This window comes from Carassius auratus, chromosome 42 (genome assembly GCF_003368295.1).
Source record: "Carassius auratus strain Wakin chromosome 42, ASM336829v1, whole genome shotgun sequence".
NCBI classification, from domain to species: Eukaryota; Metazoa; Chordata; class Actinopteri; order Cypriniformes; family Cyprinidae; genus Carassius; species Carassius auratus.
The window spans coordinates 13,076,916-13,096,218 of NC_039284.1; the positions used below are offsets into that span (position 1 = coordinate 13,076,916).

General features: G+C 35.5%; 2 protein-coding genes across 3 annotated transcripts in view; one reads left to right on the forward strand and one right to left on the reverse strand.

Annotated features, from left to right (window-relative positions):
* Nucleotides 1–663: 663 nt before the first annotated feature.
* On the reverse strand, nucleotides 664–5,633 carry LOC113060718 (dimethyladenosine transferase 2, mitochondrial-like). 2 transcript variants are annotated; one of them, XM_026229864.1, is made up of 9 exons: nucleotides 5,540–5,633; nucleotides 4,656–5,124; nucleotides 4,486–4,577; nucleotides 3,424–3,577; nucleotides 2,490–2,638; nucleotides 2,292–2,381; nucleotides 2,084–2,146; nucleotides 1,319–1,470; nucleotides 664–1,214 (listed from the first exon to the last, which is right to left on the reverse strand). In XM_026229864.1, the coding sequence occupies exons 2-9, from the start codon at nucleotides 5,098–5,100 to the stop codon at nucleotides 1,028–1,030; spliced, it is 1,332 nt and encodes a 443-aa protein (XP_026085649.1). In that variant the 5' UTR covers nucleotides 5,101–5,124; nucleotides 5,540–5,633; the 3' UTR covers nucleotides 664–1,027. The 2 variants fall into 2 exon arrangements, with proteins under 2 accessions (XP_026085649.1, XP_026085648.1); XM_026229863.1 differs by having other exon boundaries at nucleotides 5,519–5,633.
* Nucleotides 5,634–5,852: 219 nt separating this feature from the next.
* smyd3 (SET and MYND domain containing 3) overlaps nucleotides 5,853–19,303 on the forward strand; it is a 137,126-nt gene continuing 123,675 nt past the window's right edge. The window contains exons 1-2 of the mRNA XM_026229867.1: nucleotides 5,853–6,138; nucleotides 18,785–18,848. Coding sequence (XP_026085652.1) covers nucleotides 5,975–6,138; nucleotides 18,785–18,848 — 228 coding nt within the window. The 5' untranslated portion in view covers nucleotides 5,853–5,974. The remainder of the gene's footprint in view (nucleotides 6,139–18,784; nucleotides 18,849–19,303) is intronic.

A 19,303-nucleotide genomic window follows, 5' to 3' on the forward strand; every position in this document is an offset into this window, starting at 1 on the left:
ATATATCTCTAAGCGGGAATGTTTTTAATTAATTAATGAATTTAATTTTAATTTGGAAACAGTCACCCCTCCTAACATGATTAACATTCATGAACTACGTACGATTTGTAACTTTGTAGGGGGATCTTTGATTATATAGAACTCTATCTATGCCACCTTGTGGATGAGATTATTACAGTCAGTTGTGTATACATAATTTTCATTTCAGAATATAAAAATAAATAAACGCATTAATATATAAAAAAATATGAAAATAAAAAAATGAAAATGTGAAAGAGTAAAAAAAGTTAAAAGCAAAGGAAATAAAGAGGGAAAGTAAGAAAAAAATCATGACAATTAAATTTAATTAAATCAGTTTTAGCAAATCATTTGCATTTCTTTCTTTCATTAGACTGGTTTGGTTTTTCATAATATTCTGGATAATACTTGGTGGGTCACAATTTTCATTATTTAAAAACCAAGCAATTCTTACATTTATTTGCTGTTTATTAAAAATTCATATATTTAAATACATATTTAAAGCAAACAAACAAAATGTACTATCGAACATTTACATCATTAATTGGTTTGGTAATGCAATCTTTAGAATTACAATAATTATTATTATTATTTTTTTATTTATTTATGTTGCCATCAAAGAGATCAAGCAGGTATATGTTATACACATTTAATTGTTATTGTCTTTATGGCTTCGGCATGAAAACGATACCTCTGAAATCTAACAATATTTTTTTTTATATAGCAAAAAACATCTCCAAACTTGTCCAAAGGTATCCAACCAGCAGTAAATGACAACCAAAACAGCCACTGACAAAACCTGTTTCTCCAGGCCACATTTTATTTCTAAATGTAACTTTTATCAAAAAGTCTTTCATAGACGATCTGTCTAAATATTGGCCATCATTAAGGATTCGGGTTTCTTTAAGCTGTACAGTGTTCTTCTTCTTTAGCTGTCTCTTCCATATAAAACAATGTCTTTTGTTTTTCATCCATGATTAGCTCTGTAGAAAATACATTCAAGGCGGTGTTATGCATGACCGGTGTTGGTGGTTTCCAGCGTCTCCTCATAAAGCCAGCTCTGAGTGAAGTTTCCAGACTGCTCCATTAGCTCAAACAGACGCTTGAACTCATCGGGGTAAACGTCGCCTGTCATCGTGTCATCAAGGAAGCTGAGCTTTGAGATGAGCTCTGATCCACTGCCAGGACTCCATGAGCTTTAGAAAACCCAATACAAAATGAAAGTATGAATACAGCTCCTCTAATATTAGTTTAGAACTGTTTGTTCACTCAGAAATTCTAGTTTGGATCATAAACTTACTTAATTTGTTCTATCAGTCTGCTTTTCCTTTTTGCAAGGCACTGTTTCACCATCAAAACCAGAGTGCTGCCGTTTAAGGGAGTCAGGTGAGAGTTAAACAAGTCCTCACGTGGAGTTATTCGCACCAAGCAAAGGTTATCACTTTGGGATAACTGTGGAGGTAAAAAAAAAAAAAGTGTAAATGAAAACCTTGGAAATACTAAGTTTTTGTAGTGTTTTTATTTATCAACAACGTATCAAATTCATAAACCATGACAGTAGAATCAATGTTGTAAAAAAATTATATTTCAAATAAATGTTATTTTGAATTTTTTATTCATTAAAAAACTATTTTTATTTTTATTTCTGTTCTTTTGAAATCTCTATTCATCAAAGAATCCAGAAAAAGTTACTAAAACTGTTTTCAGCATTGATAATAATAAAGAAATGTTTCTTAAGCAGCAAATCAGCATATGCTATTAAAAGTACACAAAGCAGACTAATGTTTCACAGCTAATTTTTAAATACCGCACATAACCTGTAAATTAAGTAAACAAGTTATAAGGTTAAAAAATGAAAAAAAAAAAACAGTATTCAGTGGGAAAATGAGTTGACTCATTGGTCTGAATGCTGATTACTAATGATTTCAAATTATTCATTAAGAAGAACTGCAATCAAATTGATCAGACAGAATGATGTGATGACACAGTGCTTCTCCTGAATCACTAATACTATATAAAAAGATGCTGAATCCTAGAGTGTTAGTATTTGTGTGCCAATACTTACAGTGTTCTTTGAGGAGGGCCTTCCAGACTTCTTGGTGACAGTTAAAAAGGAAGACAAAGGCTCCTGGTAATGAAGACAAAGCAGAAATTCACAAATATGAATTATGCATTATATTCACAAATAATGCACAAACACACCGGTCATTAATTGCTAAATTGTTTCTGGAAAAAGGTAACAATGATCCAGAAATAATAATAAAAAGTCTTACCTCATGCAGTAACTCAATGTCACAGGCCATCTGCCAGAGAACATTGAAAGCTTGGTAGTTCTTGTAATCTCTTGGACGGGTCACTAGTTTCTAAAAGAGAAAAGAAGCAGAACTCAGACTTGGATGTAGCTTGAAAGCTCCAACTGCTGCTACTTGTATAGTTAAAACTTTCTCACACATGGAGTCATGTGAACTCACTTTGTATTCTTTCTGGCTGATGAACATGATCAACTCCACACGTCCGTAGTGGAAAATGGAGCGGCGCTCAAACAGGTTGTAAATCAGCTTCCACAGTATGTTCTTCTCATTTCTTTGTGAGAAGATCCCCACAATCTTCACTGGGACATCTGATCCAGAAATAGAAAACATATTTGTGACCCTGGACCACAAAACCTATCTGAAGTCGCTGGGGTATATTTGTAGCAATAGCCAAAAAAACAAAACAAAAAAAAAAAACACAATGTATGGGTCAAAATGATAGATTTTTCTTTTATGCCAAAAATCATTAGGATATTAAGTAAAGATCATGTTCCATGAAGATATTTTGGTAACACTTTAGAATAGGTTAACACCTATTAGTTGCTTATTAGTGTGCATATTAATAGAATATTAGCCATATTAATGCCTTATTTTACATCCCTAATCTTACCCAATACCTAAACCTAACAACTACCTTCCTAACTATTAATAAGCAGCAAATTAAGAATTTATTGAGAGAAATGTCATAGTTATCAGTTAACAAGTGTTACCGATATTTTGTACATTTCCTACTGTAAATATATCAAAACTTAATTTTCTGATTAGTAATATTCATTGATAATAATTAATTTGGAAAATTTTAAAGGCGATTTTCTCAGTATTTAGAGTTTTTTGCACCCTCAAATTCCAGAGTTTCAAATATTTGTATCTCTGCCAAATATTGTCCGATCCTAGCAATCCATACATCAACCAAAAGCTTATTTATTCAGCTTTCGGGTGATGCATACATCTCAATTAAAAAAATGGACACTTAAAGACTTTTTCCAGGTCACATTTATATGTCTCTTAAAGGGTCAGTTTACTTATCCCTATGTTATCCCTTATGTCCTTCTTTCTTACCCTCCACGTTAATCTGAATGTTTAGGGCACTAACCTGCTGTCCAAGGAACCTCGGAGATGGCAAGGTCAGAGAAGAGTTTCTCTGAGTACATGACGGGTGGTTTCATGCTGCCGTGGCCGATGGGATCCAGTTTGAAGAAGTCACAATGAACCACATCCAGCTGCCCATCCAGTTTGCGCTCCAGGTCCTTTAAGATCAAAGGTTATTTTAGGAGTGTGCTGTTTTTTATTTAACATACCTATCATGGTTAAAATGATATTGATGTCCTCAATAATAAAGTGGGGAGAAAATCGGATGTGTGACAATACACTGAACTAATGCATTATGTTTTAAAAGAATATTTCACCCAAAAATACAAATCTGTTGAAAAGACCACACAAGATGTAGGTGAGCATTGTTTCCTCACAGGAACAGATTTGGAGAAATATAGCATTACTCTAATTTTTCACCAATGCATCCTCTGCAGTGAATGGGTGCCGTCAGAACGAGCGTTCAAGCAGCTGAGAAAAACATCACAATAATCTACTAGTAATCTCAAATCCACTAATTAATATCTTGCGAAATCAAAAGCTGCGTGAATGTAAGATACAGATCCATCATTAAGAAGTTTTAACTTTAAACCATCGCTTCTGGTAAAAATACCAATTCATAATTCATCATAATGCTTCCTCTATTAAAAAAGTCAATCTCCTGTTGTCCTCTCACATAATAAAAAAATAAATAAATCCACTGACATAATTGTTCATAACTGTTGTGGTTTGTAAACAGCACTCAATCTGTGCATATTTTTCTCCTGATTCAGATAAGATGACTTTTTCAATAGAGAGAGCAATATTATTATGGACTCTTTTTTTAGCCAGAAGCAACAGCTTGAAGTTTAAAAGTTCTTAATGACAGATTTGTTTCTTGAATTATGCAGCGATTAACTTCATTAAACATTAACTGATAACTGGAGTTTTGTGGATTATTGTGATGTTTTTATCAGCTGTTTAGACTCTCATTTTGACGGCACCCATTCACTGCAGAGGATCCATTGGTGAGCAAGTGATTTAAGTGATTGGCCTATGCATGAGTAGTGAATAACTGGACACCTACCTTCAGATCAGGAAGGAAGTTAGTGTCACTTTCCAGGGCAACTACTCTTTGAGCTCCACGGTTCAGCAGAGCACGTGTCAACACCCCAGGACCTGTGGACAGAGACAAAACCCACATTAACATCTTAACAAATACTGACAGCATTTCATTAGTAGTTGAGGAACACACACCTGGGTTACACTCAAATATAACAGCTTTCCCATCATCAATGTCTCCGGCGAGGTGGTCAGTCACGATTCTTGCGAGGGAAGGGTCTACTATGAACCGTCTCAGGTGTTTACAGGCCAGCGCTTTCTGTGTGTTCTCCTCCACATCGCCCAAATCTAAAGGATCGTACCGGCAGAGGGGGCGAAACTGACCCTGCATGGGAACGGCGATAGCAGAGAGGTTCCTCTGAACGCCTCCTGGGGATGGAAAAATTCGCTCTGGTTTGCCCACCTGAGCCGGGGTCTTCCTTGACCCGGAGGGGAAAGGGTCTAGAGAACAAGTTCCCGCAGAGGTGGACAAAGTCCTGTGTTTAGTGAAAGGAAGAACGCAGGGTGATGCAGATCTTGATGTTCCACACAGAGTTCTTAAAGTCAGGACAAAGAACCTACAACCTCCACACGCTGCCATGATGACCAACAACAAGCTTGCAGCCTGAAATTAAATAATATGCATTAATAATATATCTAATATAATAATATATTAAGAAATACAGTCATAACTGAACCTTACTGTAAAGAGTTACACATACATATGTATATATGATATGGTTTATCAAAACTGCATCATTGCAGCCACTGCACGTGGCTATTCAGATCAGACATTTCCTTCGCTTGATTGCCATATATTTTATTGAAAATATCTCTTTAAATACATATTTCCACCATAGCTTAAATGCTTTGACCATTACATTACGTATTATTCCTGTATATTCTGCTTATGCATCTTGACCAATGCTGTGGCAGCAGACGCAATCGTTAACTATCTGTCTCTCCTGACATGCAAATCGATGGTAACACAATTTTAGATCATTTTAACCCAAACTAACCTCAAATGAAGCGGTTCTTACCCACAGGATCTACATTAATGAAAGCTGCGCAGCACACGCGTCTGTGACATTGAACCCCGCATGTTGTTGACCCGACTGTTTCGCAATCCTATTGGTGAGGCGCACAATGTACGTCATGTTGCCGCGACCCTCCAACATATTATGCTGATCAAGAGTGCGTCTATTTTGCGCAATCCTGAAAGTATTACGATTATTATATTATGTATTATTCTGTTATTAATATTTGAAATCAGCATTCATTCCTAGATAAAATATTTATACATATAAAAATGATTATGGAAATTTTGTTTTTGTTGGGAAATGTTTCGTTTTTTTATATAACTTGCGCAAGGACCGTGTCAAGTTGACAGTCATGAATACAAACGGCATTCATAAAGTGCATGTTCTGTATGTCGGCGCATGGACTCTCAAATCGGTAGATAATAGTGTTATGATATGATGGCTATGAATATAGAGAGGTTTGTCAGTGAGGGGAAAGGAAATGGTTTGCGTGCTCTGCGCGAACTCAAAGCTGGTGAAGTGATTCATTCATGCGAGCCGTATGCGTTCTGCATAGCCAAGGATTTCTTGAAAACTGCCTGCCATAGTTGTCTGCAGAGGTAAGAAACCATAGTTAATTTCCAAAATCTTAGAGAAAACTTTTTCAGACGGTTATATACGGCCACATGTTTATGCTCAGGTTAGTGAATATGGTGCATCTATATTATAATGCAAAATATTGATTTCAGAAAAGTACTATGGTACTGTTTGTAATTTTACAATGTTTATATTGGACAATATTTCATGCTAATATTTGCATTTGGTACTGACATGGTACCGTTTAGGTAAATGACATAGTACACGCTCAGCAGTAACGTTACATACTACCACAGTATTTGTAGCAGTACTGCTTTGTAAGGCTAAATAGCAAAAAACATTCTGTCTGCAGGGTTCTCTTTTCTTCTGCCTTTTAGCTATGTTTGTGACATGAAATGAGTTTGTATGACTGCAAATTAAAAGCGATCATAAACTGATGCAGGACAAAATACACGAGTAATGCGTGACCCTTCTGAGTGTGTTCTCCAGGGGGCGCTGTCGCTCTTTCTCTGACGTGTTCTTTTACACTGGATGCTGTTTTTGTTGGTCCGCTCATAGGTGTGTCTGATATTTCTGTGCAGTTTATTTAGGCTATCTAAACACTTAATTAAACCGTTCATTAAAAAGGATCTTTCTGGAACCCAAAATGGTTATTCTATGGCAGTGGTTTCCAATCTCGGTCCTGGAGAACCCCAACACTGCACGCTTTTGGTGTTTCTCTTATCTGACTTCTTGCAGTCTTTACTAATGAGCTGATGGGTTGAATCAGGTGTGTTTGAATAGAGAGACATCTAAAATGTGCAGTGTTGGGGGTTCTCCAGGACCAGGAGTGGGAACCGCTGTTCTATGACATCACTGTGAAAACATCCTTCTAAAGTCTGATCTGTAAATGTAAATATTGAATTAGGTAACTAGGGATTACTGGTGGTTACTAGGCTGTTTTTACTTTCTCAAGTTCAGAAAGACTCTATATTGCTCAGGTCCCTCTTTGAATGTAAATCCATTGTATTCTTCTTATCATCCGCTGTCTGGAAGTTGTGCATCCAATCCCTTAGAAAAGTAACATCTTTAGTGATGTTTAAAGGAATAGTTCACCCAAATTTGCTCACTCTCAGGCCATTTAGAATGTAGATGATGTTGTTTCTTCATCAGAGCAGATTTGGAGAAATGTAGCATTAAATCACTTGCTTACCAATGGCTCCTCTGCAGTGAATGGGTGCCGTCAGAATGAGAGTTCAAACAGCTGATAAAAACCACAATGATCCACAAGTAATCCAGACCACTCCATTTCATCAGTTAATGTCATGTGAAGTGAAAATCTGCTCGTTTGTAAGAAACCGGTTCATCATTAAAGCATTTTAACTTCAAACCATCGTTTCTGGCCCAAGTACTAGTCCTTAATCTAGAAGAATGCTTCCTTCACTGGAAAAAGTCTATCCCATGTTGTCCTCTCACATCAAAATGCACTGACATATTTGTTTAGAACTGTTTCGCTTGTAAATGTTGTGGATTATTGTGATGTTTTTATCTGCTGTTTGGACTCTCATTCTGACGGCACCCATTCACTGCAGAAGATCCATTGGTGAAAAAGTGAAGTGACGAAGAAACAAACTAATCAATTTCTTAGATTGTACATTTTCAGCAAATTTTGGCTAAACTATTCCTGAAGTTTTTTTTTTTATTATTTTATATTTTTCAGTGAACTATAAATGGCTGTTTATTATAGATATTTCAAGTTCACAGATGTGTCAAGCATACAAATAACTGTCTAAAAGATAACTGTTTGTGGTAGTTAGACATTATTAGTTGTCATTTCATCCGAGATCTTTGTTTGGAGACAAAGAACATCATGTATAATATAAAATGTAATTTAAGTAGGCCTACTTTATTTATTACTTTCTTGTTAAATGGGGTTATGATAATTCTCCTGTGCACTTGTTTTTAGTGTCATGTTCTGGAGTTGAGTCACACACACACACACACACACACCCTAAGGCATTTGATCAGGGTTGGAGCTAAACACTGCAGTACACTGGCCCTCCAGGGCAAGATTTGAATAGCCCTAAAGGTATCCATTCGCTCTCTTTTTCTGGTTCTCTCCCTCCTCCTGCTCTCTTTTATTCATCTGTTCCCTGTCGAGGTATTAATTGCCATCTGCTTTTTGCTGTTTGGCTGGTCGGGCAGCCGTTCATCATATTTCAGGTATGTCATTTTCCTGACTCCCATTCAATGCTTTTCTGAGCGTGACCTTGTGGAGCGGATCTTTCCACGTGAGAGGGAAGGAAAAAAGCAGACAAACAGACTCGGAAGACAGTCGTTTCTGGCCGGGGATTAGTGCTTGGGTCCTGCTGATAACCTGGCTCATCTATAGAGAGCCGTCTGCTTGGACTCACACAGGAGAACACTGGGGATGAAAAGAAACGCCACGAAACACACTCCCATGGTCCCTGACCGCTGCTCAGAATAAACCCAAAGATGCTCATGCTGTCACAGAGCTCAAAGAACTTCTTTTACAATATGTTCAGAATTAATGAGCACTTCGACTCTTTACTGGTGATGGTATCAGATGGTTATACTACGGTATTCAAAAATATACGGTGATGTATCTGATCACCAGATGCTGTAGACTTAATTTAGTGATTCATTTAATGAGTCTTATTCATTTAGATCAATATTAATAACTATGCACTTTAAAGGTTAATGTGGTGTACCTGCTATAGAAGATGAATTTCTCAGTAATAGTTCAGTGGCCATAGTCTTAGTAAAGACTTATGCATAATCCCATGTTTGTAATGGGCTGCCAGTGAAAAACAATTGAAGCATATTTGCAGCTGTCACCTTTGCAGCATGTGTCAGATCCTTCAACAGCATGTCGAGACAGTTACACCCTGGTGATGAAATGCAGTATCTTCTGACCTTGGTTAAACCGTGTGTAATGCACGACTGCTTCACTGTGAAACCGTGTGTTTTGTTGATGCTCATATTAATTTGAAAGCATTTCAAAGTCCCAGAGGGCTGCAAAATGCATTTCAGAATGAATTATAAATTTCTATGAGTGCTGAAGCATTTTTAACAGCTTTATGAAGTCTTTTTTTCTTATTCTGTAATGACATGTCTCAGCCAACACAGAATATGATGTCATTGATTTGTTTATTTTTATTTTTCCCCATTAAGTTGTAGAGCCGCTTGCTTCAAAAGCTGTTCACTTGGGTTTGTTTATTTGAGAAACCAAGAGGGGCATTTTAAAGGAAATCAAGGCAAGATCAAAGACGAGGGTAATTGCTACTCGCCTCTCTTGATTGTCTGTTTATTTGTAATGAGCACTAATGACTGTGGGGGGGAAACATTAAGGAGTTGGCTGATGTGTTCCTCCCCGTCCCAGCATGTGTCCAGGAGCCACAGGTCAGAAAATAAACAAACCATTATGGTCTTCTTTTATGATGAAACATGACTGGAGGTGTGTTGTGGATTGATTTATGCATATGTTGGGTATTTTTAGGCGTCTATGTTTTAGGTCTTTAATATGATGGATTATGGGTTTTGCATGCATCTGAAGAAGACATATCCACACGTTAAATCATAAAGAAAATCAAAGCTATGTTTTTTTTTTTGTTCTTGATTTTATGGCTCCTCATGTCTTATCGGTGAAATGGTTGTGTCTTATCACACCTTCCTGTGCTCTTTGGTGCCCTGCTTATATGAGGCTATCAAAATAGTTGGTTTAATTTCAGATGTCACAGAAAATGTGGCTGTAAAGCAGAATTGAGCCATTTTTGCAGTTCAGGTCACCGGTCACCGGTCACCAGTTGCTTTGATGTTTCCGTCTGTGCCTGTTCTTTAAATCCGCCATCTGTTCTCATAGAGCGACGCTCTCGTTTCCAGACTTGGGTTCCTATATGATCTGTGGACCAGTGGCTCCGTCTCTGTGATTCACTTCACTCATTTGTTCTGTGCAGTTTTGTGAGCAGACCTCTGTTCTTGAGTTATTTATTATGGAATTATAAGGCAATGAAGTTGAAGGAAGTTTTTTGCATGTACAACATATGTGCGGTGGAGATCAGATGCAAACTCCTTCCATAAATTCATAGATATAATTGATCTAGTCATAACAGACAGGGCTATGATGAAAAGCCAGCTTCAATCTGATTGTAAGATTGATTAGAGTTCTGTAAACACAAAGCGTGACTTGAACGACATGGAAGTTAAAAGCCCAGCTTGCTGATGCCAGTTTAATTCACAAAAAACTTTGTTGGACAATTGTTTTTTATTCTTTACTTAACTATGTTGAATCACATCTATTAGTATTATTATTGTGACTGATAATTAATAAATTAAACCGCATATGATGTCTGTAAGATGCGTTGACTTTTTTTCATAAGATTGTTTTGCTTTTAATGCTACTAGTTACTGGTTACCCCCCCCCCCCCTTTTGTAGTTTTACCAGGAAAAACTAATTTTAATAATAATAAAAAATAAAATAATTGATAAATAAATAAATGGAAAAATAACAAGTAAATATTATTAAATATAGTCAGTTTATTGTCTCTAGAAAGCAAAATGTATGTTTGTATTCTGGATGTTTTATTTATTTGCAGAAATGCATTAAAAATATTTATATGACTATTTTAACAACAAATTAAAAATAAAGATAAACCTAAGTATTATTAACAAATAAATTGAATCTTCTCTTTTTTTTTTTTTTTTTTTTTTACTATATTTAAATCCTGGGGGAAAAAAAGAGAACATTTATTTAAATAAACCTATAGAGGAAAGATTATTTATTAAAGAGTATCTCAAGATAGAGAAGAGAATCAGTAAATATTATGAACCACAGCCAGTATTAATATATTTCTTTATTTTGTTTATTCATTTAATTAAATGTTTATATTTTCATAAGAAAATTAAAAACTGAAATCTGTAGTTTTTGCTAATTCTTTTTATAAGTACCATATTCATATATTATGGTGTCTAAATTGTGCTGTAAGGTATTTAAATGAATACAATGGTAGTTTCATCAGGGTACAGTACTTTTAAAAAACATTTTTGGTAAGGCATATAAGAATTTGTTTCCGTTTGATGCACTTTCTGAAGTCTTCTCTGGTCTCTCAGGCAGATGAGGATAATGCCATCGATCTGCTCTTGTGTCATGAACGACGTGTTGAATTACTCTCCAGCAGCCCTTTTGAACTCAGTTCAACCAGATGCACTGCAACAAGACACGTCATTGTATCGTGAGCAAATGCATTTGTGAAAACATCCATCATGCTACTAAGAGCCTCTTGAATTGAGCAAACCTGTGACCTTGAGCATCATGTTTGAGTTGTCCTGCATTTGTCCTCATGCTGTTTGTTTTGTCCTCCCTTTGATTGAAAGTCAATAGGAAAATAAAACCTGTAGTTATCCTCAGCCTCGTAACTCGTGATTTTGAGTTCGCTGGCTATAAATGCTGCCCAGGTTTTCTTTGGCTGTCTGGAAAATCTCACTGTAATTTCTTCTGCTGTGGCATGAAAGCCTTTTCTGATTAAGAGATTATGGGATGTGATATTCCAGAACATTCAAACAGAAATCTCAGATTGTTTCTTGGTACATGAGACAGGTTTAAGAAGATCTCAATGGTTATTCCAGTTACAAATGTTTTTCTTTTCACCTTTTATGGTAGTAATCTATCACACCATGTGTTGTTTTTGGTCACATGGGTTTAAGAGTTTTCACATACCAGATACCTTGGAATTCCACTTACCCATTTACATTTTTAATGGAAGAAAATACATATTATATAGGCCTGGATTAACCTAAATCTTGATGGCACCTGTATTTCAGACATATGCATTTTCATGTGGATCCGGTCATTTTGGTTCTAGATCTAATATTTTGTTCATACGTTGCTCGTCAATGTTAGAACGACATTTAGCGGAGATATAACAGATGTTTAAGATTTCAAATGTGTGTCAATGAACACTTCTGCATTGTCTATAGAAACAACTTTCACTCAGTATTTGCTAATAAAGAATATTAAAGAAATTGTTAACATTGAATTGAATTAAAAATGTTAAAGTAGAAAGACTAGAACGGGTTTATCTTGTAAAATGTACGGCAATAAACTTCTTAACTGATTTTTGTAATCCTCTTTACAATTTTTAGTTTTACTTTTTTTGTGCAACCGTCTGTTTATTTGGAAATGTGAAAGCATTTTATCCCAATGCTAGAAACCACTTAACAATGGCTTAGTAACCATCAACATCACGCACCATAATTTTCATTTAAAATGAAAAATCTATTTCCAAAACTTTCCTCTACATGTGGTATTAAACTCATTGGTTTACAGGATCTTTATGGAGCAGTAATGACAGGACAAAAGCCTCTTTTGCTTGTTGTCGAAGCTTTTACTTGATTACAACCAAAACCCCTCAAGTCTAATGGCATCTCTGTAATTTATTTCCACAGTCTCTGTGACCGTGGGATGTGGAAAAATGAAAGCCTCCATTGACTCCAAGTCATGGAGCATGTGAGATTTATTTACTTTTGAATCAGTGGTTTCAACAAATGAAGGTGTTCTCTAATAATCCACACCACTCCTCGTGTGTCGTGACAAACAGGATTATACACTATAATGGTGATCCGAATGATTTTCTGGCTGGAAAGGTCGCTGTCTCGTATCAGTTCTATGAATGTATGAATATGCCACATCAAATTAAAAGCCATGGTAGCTCACCGGCAAAATCCTTTCCTATCATGCATTTGAGGTGATGAAGTTTTGTTTGTGCGTCTTGACCTAATCTCACACAGGTACACGGCTGGCACACTTAGTGTGTGTGTGTGTGTGTGCTTCAGTGCTTGAGTAATGAATTCCTGCTGTAAGCTGTAGCAGCGGTAGCTCTGAGGAACTGATAATTATTCAGCCTGTTTGTGGCTCGTTGTGCCTCAGCAGGTTTCTCATTTCCAGGATTAGTGGCCATTGGCTCTTTTCCCCCACTTCTCTTCTTATTTTGCTGTGACAGCTCTGATTTGGTTTATTGCAAGCTTTTATCCACCTGGCTGATATGAGGTTGGTCTCAGGATAACAGCCGAGGAAAACGTTCATTGTATTTTATATAATGTTCAAAAGTAAAATTTTATTTTTAAAGAAATGAATACTTTTATTCAACAATGCATGACATTTACAGTAAATACTTTTTATAGCGTTACTTAATGTGTCGATTTCAAATAAATGCTGTTTTTTTTTTAAAGTTACATTAAATAAATAAATAAATCTGGCACAATTTTTTTTAAACATTTGATAATAAGTAATGTTTCTTGAGAAACCAAATCAGCATATTAGAATGATTTCTGAAGGATCATGTGATAATGAAGACTGGAGTAATGATGCTGAATATTCAGCTTTGATCGCAAATTAAATTACATCTTAAAACATATTCAAAGAGAAAACTTCCATTTTAAATTGTAATAATATTTCACAATATTTACTATCTTTTGGATCAGCCGTGAGCTTATTAAGTCTTCTTTTAAATTTCTTAGTGACCCCAAATTCTGAACTAGTGTTTACAAAATGTCATCTTTATATGCCACTTGCAACAGCAACAAATTGCCATTCATAGACTGAAAAGCTTGATGCTTTCAGGTGCTTGACTTTGACTGAAATGCTCACTTGTGCTGCTGCTCAAATCTTTATCTATAGACTATCTTCCATCCTAAATGGTATGCAAGTGGTGCATTTCAAATGACAATTAAGTTGAAAACAGTTGTAATTTCATACTAAGAAAATATAATATATATATATATATATATATATATATATATATATATATATATATATACACACACACACACACACACACACACACACACACACACACATGTATATACCGTATTTTTCTGACTATAATTCACACCTGAGTATAAGTTGCATCAGTCCAAAAATAGGTCATGATGAGGGAAAAAAACATATATAAGTCGCACTGGACTATTACGTTGTATTTTTTTAGAACCAAGAGAAAACATTACAGTCTACAGCCACAAGAGGGCGATCTATGCTGTTCAGTGTAGGCTACAGGAGCACTCAGCAGCATAGAGCGCCCTCTCATGGCTGTAGAAGGTAATGTTTTCTCTTGGTTCATGTCAAATTAAATTTGATAAGTCGCACCTGACTATAAGTCGCAGGACCAGCCAAAATATGAAAAAAAGTATGACTTATAGTCCGGAAAATACGGTATATGTCTTTCCACTTCTTTTTTTATTTTTAATTCAGTGTTACTTGCAGTTTTTTTTTTGTTTACAATAAGTTCACAATAGAAATAAAAACCCTATTGCTACTTCCATTTCATTGCATCTCAAATATTTTCCCATCATCAGCCTCATCAGCGACTATTCATACTTTTAGTATATAGTGCAAGTTTGCAAATTAGGATCAATTTGTCAACATAGCTTGCTATTTTGTATTCTTAAATTCCGTTAATTAAAGGCTTTAAAGAGGCAACATGTCAGCGTCAAAGAATATGTAATAGAAAAAAACAATTTTTTCCTACAATAGCTTTCAAGCTGTTAAATAAGTAATAGTTGTTGCTGATCAAAGTCGATTTATTCTACAAGCATACATCTTTACGATCATTCTCTTGTTATTTTCTTTCTTTTTCCCACCCTTTCCCTCCTAATTAATAGACTAGTGAAGAAAGCAGCATTTCTAGAGGTGTTGTCTGACAGGCTTTGAAGAGCCGAGAGGAGTGTGTCTGTCCGGTGAAGGTAGGCTCTAATTGGCCAATGAGAGAGTGTGTTTGGGTGAGCGAGTGTTCAGATCTATTTCTGTTAAAGCCTCAGACAGAGAGCTTTGTTTGTTTGTCTCTTCCTCTTCCTCTGGTGTTGACTGCTGCTCTGTTTCTGGTCCAGATGTTCATCTTTCTGTCTAATTCTATTTCTAGCTCTCGGTGTGTGAGGGGAAACAGTCATTCCAGGATAGTTTTGTGTGTGGATATGAAAACTGTAAATGAATCCTTACAGCGTTCATGTTTGATCATTTGCTGATTGTGTTATGATTACATTTTTATGTGGAATTATTGTACATTTTTGAAATTAAGAAACCTTGTTTGGTGTTTTGCCGCATACAGGAATTAGATTAAGCATTAGTCATGGGGATAATCAGATTTTTGACTCCATGTGGATACCGCTGTGATTCTGGTTCTCTGCTGGTTTCGATATAAAGACATCCGCCTCAGGATATTTGTCTCTTGCTAATGAAAAGGTTCATGTTTTCATGTAAAATGAAGGACCGTTGGCCTGCTGATTCTGAGTGTCTGAGACGTCTGGCCACTGGAGCGCAGTGTTTCTCTACCACACATTAGGCCTGGAATAAGCTCTTGTTTGTTTTTTTGGTTGAAAGATGGATGCACGCTTGCATTATTCTCTGAAAGTATTCCGTATGATTTCACTTGTCAAGTCAGGAAGGCAATACAAAAAAACTACAAATACCAAATAATAATTGTCCTGTTTAATGCTGCAGTTGCAAAATGATATGGCTTATGTGTTATATGGATGTAATTTTCAAATAATTATATCTTAGATAAAATGCTTTAATAAAACATTAGCAAACATGCTGGGGATAAAACTGTATCCAATTGTGTGAGTATTATTAGAGGGGAAAGGATCTGATTCATCGTTTGGAAAAATGAGGACATGTTTCTTTGTGAAATTCAGTGAGATTGAATCAGTGGTTGTTTGATGACATATTTAAGGCATATTATCTTTTGACATTTTGTATCATTATTAAAGGCCTGGCTCTGTCTCACTGCCTTGCACAGTCCACAGATATGGCAATTAGTAAATTCCCGAACCTTGCCAAATTTGCATAGATATTAATAATGACTTTTATGAATCTGTAGATCAGTCTCAGGTCTGCAGTATTTTGCTGTAATAGTGTGCTATGTGAAAATGCTGCTTTTCTGGCCAGTTCTTATCAGAAGGGAAATGCTTACTGTCTTTATCTCCGAATCAGTACCCTGAGGAATCCAAATGCCTGCTTTTATTGCAGATTTGAGTCAGACCATTAAAAACTCGTGACTTTTCTCAAATCCAGAAATAGGTGCACATTCAACTCAGTGGACAGCTTTTTATTATTTATTTAAAACCATTTTAAAACTATTTTATTTTAATAATAATTTTTTGACTTTTGTTTTAATAATACCAGTTACAATTTTCCCAAATTCAGAAATAAAAAATATATTTTATTTACAAATATATATTTTAATAATACTACTTAATTTTCATTTATTTTGATGTAGTAATAATAATACTTCATCTTTTCCCAATCATTTAGATCCGCTGTTTTTTTGGTTAGTTTTATGTGTGTCCAGTTAAGATGATGATGATGATGTGTTCTATGTCGGTCATATCCTGTGTGCAGTAATAAAGCCAGGTTTATGGCTGCTCTGCTGCTGTAGGACTCTTGTGTTGTGCTGTGACTTACGGCCTGTGCTTTAGTTTTGGATAGCACCAGGCTCTGTGTATTCCATTACAACCAGTGACTCTTACCTTCAGATGCATCAGCATTTTTAATAGGAGCCCACAGGCCCATGTTGGATTCAATGCTTTAACTTCCAGTTGAAGCAAAGGTTTAGTATTTCTTATTGTTTCATCATCCATCTAGCTATTATTTCTTTCTTTGTTAAGCTAACTGTACTTTCCCAAGAAATCTCCCTCTAATTAAAGTTGCAGTAAGTATTTTCTTTTTATTTTTTTATGCACTGTAGTAAAGTATTTTAATGCATAATAAACATGTAAATTTGGCAAAATGATGTTGACTTACATTGTCACCCCTTTATTCTGGAAGCCATGGTGAGATCAAATGATCAACTTGATTTGTAATTCGAGTTATACACTAAACTGCAAAAATTATTTATTGATGTTTGATTTTTTTTTTTTTTTACAGTACTAAAGCATAAAAATACCATAATGTTTGTAGATATTTAGGAAACATGTTCACGTAATTGTATCTCCAAAAGAACAACACTAAAGCCAGTTATTCTACTATGAAACGTGCGTTCCACGTCGGAATGTCTGTTTTTGTTTTGGTCTGTGTGATTCCGCTTACTGCCAGTTTACCCAATAGTATTTAAACACCGCGGGTTGCCAGTTGTAGTGTATTGTAGCCATTGAATCCAGCATACATATTGGGTCAGAGATTGCAGATTTAACCCGACATAAAAGCCTCATCATCAATATGAAAAGCTCAATGACCAGAGACATATTATTAAAGGGGTGCATGCAACCAGATGCAACCCGCGTGAGTCAGAAATCAATTGAATATGCTGATTTACACATTTTAATGCATTTTATTTTTAATATAATTTTCTTTAAACAAACAAACAATCTTGCCTACTCTGAACTATGGCTGGGAGATATATCGACTATTAGCGATAATATCGCAATAATTTTGACGATGATGTGAAATTTGACAATGTTGTGAATATTGAAAGGTTCATAATCAAGCATACTTTACCAAAAAGAATGCACCGAACATCCAAAAAATTAGACCACAATGTTATTGTGGAGTGCTTAAGATGCCTCTATTACATGAGCTTTTATGAGTTTAATATATATCATTATATCAAGAGTTAAAATCCACGAATCAGAGGTGGCTGTTACAAGGATACATGTTCTTCCCGCTGTTGATTATTTCAAGCACTCTGGCGACCATGCGAATGTACACGCTCCTCATTGTGGAAATGCCTCAGATGATCTGAAAACGTGATATGACAATAATGACATTAGTATTCATGTTGGTTTGCATAGAATGGACTATATATATATATATATATATATATATATACAGTGTATAAATAGACAGTGAAAAAGATGTTATATACTGTAGGAAGGGGTCAGAGGAGGAAAGGCTCATTCATACAGAACTCAGGCCTTGACTGTAATTTGTGCCTGAAACTCTTCAGTTTCTTTTAGGAGATTGACACTAAAAGTTCCTCAAGTGATTTGTCAAGGCCCTGTTCAAAAATCACACCACCTCCAGAAACCAGTGTGGCAGGAAGATGAATCTAAAACCTCCCTGTGATTGTTCATTCAGGCAGGAGCAATATAGACAAGTGTGGAGGGAGAGATAGACATGCAATTTTTAGTGGTTTGATCATTAGTAGCATGGGAAACATCACTGTGCAATATGCAGCAGTGAAAAGGTTATGAATCATTTGAATTCAGTGCATTTATTGCATTACTGCTTGTTTCCTTCATGCATTTTGTTTGGTAGAAATGTTTAAAAAGATCTGTTTTCAAAATGAACTCTTGACTAACTTGACTAAATCAGACAGTCACAAGAAATAAAACTGTAACAAATAAAGCTGAGACGTGCAGTAACCATGATTGCACTGTGGAATATGGCACGTTTAATAGCTAAATAAACTCATTTATGCAGAGGGAGTTTGTGCATCTGATCTCTGAATGTTCACCACATTCCTCACTTCAAGCTTCTATGTTATAGACTAAGCCCCAAAGCAAAGATGGTCATTAGACATGTACTTAAAGCAAGTGATGTGTAGTCAGGGCAGGAAGGCTTGATTATAAACCTTGTAAATCAAACCAGACTTTCTCCTCTTCAGCCCGAGGATGTAGTTTCTTGAGAAATACACAAAGCACTGAGGCTGATGTTAATTCTGTCTCATTTATTCTTAACAGAGGTGAAAGTCTGTCGAGATGTTCTCAATGTAAGACGGCCCGTTACTGCAGTGTTCAGTGTCAGGTAAGAGGTCTTCACACAAGCTGTTGGGTCCTAATCATAATCTAATTATGATGAGATCTTATGTGTGTTATTTTTTTGTTTGTGCATGATGCCTTTCAATATAAAAGCAGCCTAATAGAGCTGTTTTTTTAATATTAAATATTTAATGAATGAGAACTGCTTCTAAAATTACTAATTTTAGTTTTTGCTTGAATAATTACTTGGAAAAACTTGTGCATTTTTCACTTAATTAAAAAAATTTGAATAATTTGGCCAGCTATATACCATTGTTTAAAATATATATACTGTAGTACATTGTTTGTACAGTAATAGAACAGTGTGGTATAGAAATTGTTCAGAAATCATTTCACACATAAAACAGGAAATACATTTTGCATTTAAAATACATATTACACAGAAACAACTTAAATCCGTTATATACTTTATTACATATATATTTTTGCATGTTTCAGTGT

What these genes read in the sequence shown, in the direction of transcription:
- LOC113060718 (XM_026229864.1), bottom strand. Translation starts at nt 5,100, where the DNA reads ATGGCAGCGTGTGGAGGTTGTAGGTTCTTTGTCCTGACTTTAAGAACT. An exon ending in TATATTTGAGTGTAACCCAG is followed by an intron (nt 4,578 to 4,655) that starts GTGTGTGTTCCT and finishes CTCTGTCCACAG; the next exon opens with GTCCTGGGGTGTTGACACGT. An exon ending in GGCCCTCCTCAAAGAACACT is followed by an intron (nt 1,471 to 2,083) that starts GTAAGTATTGGC and finishes TTACCTCCACAG; the next exon opens with TTATCCCAAAGTGATAACCT.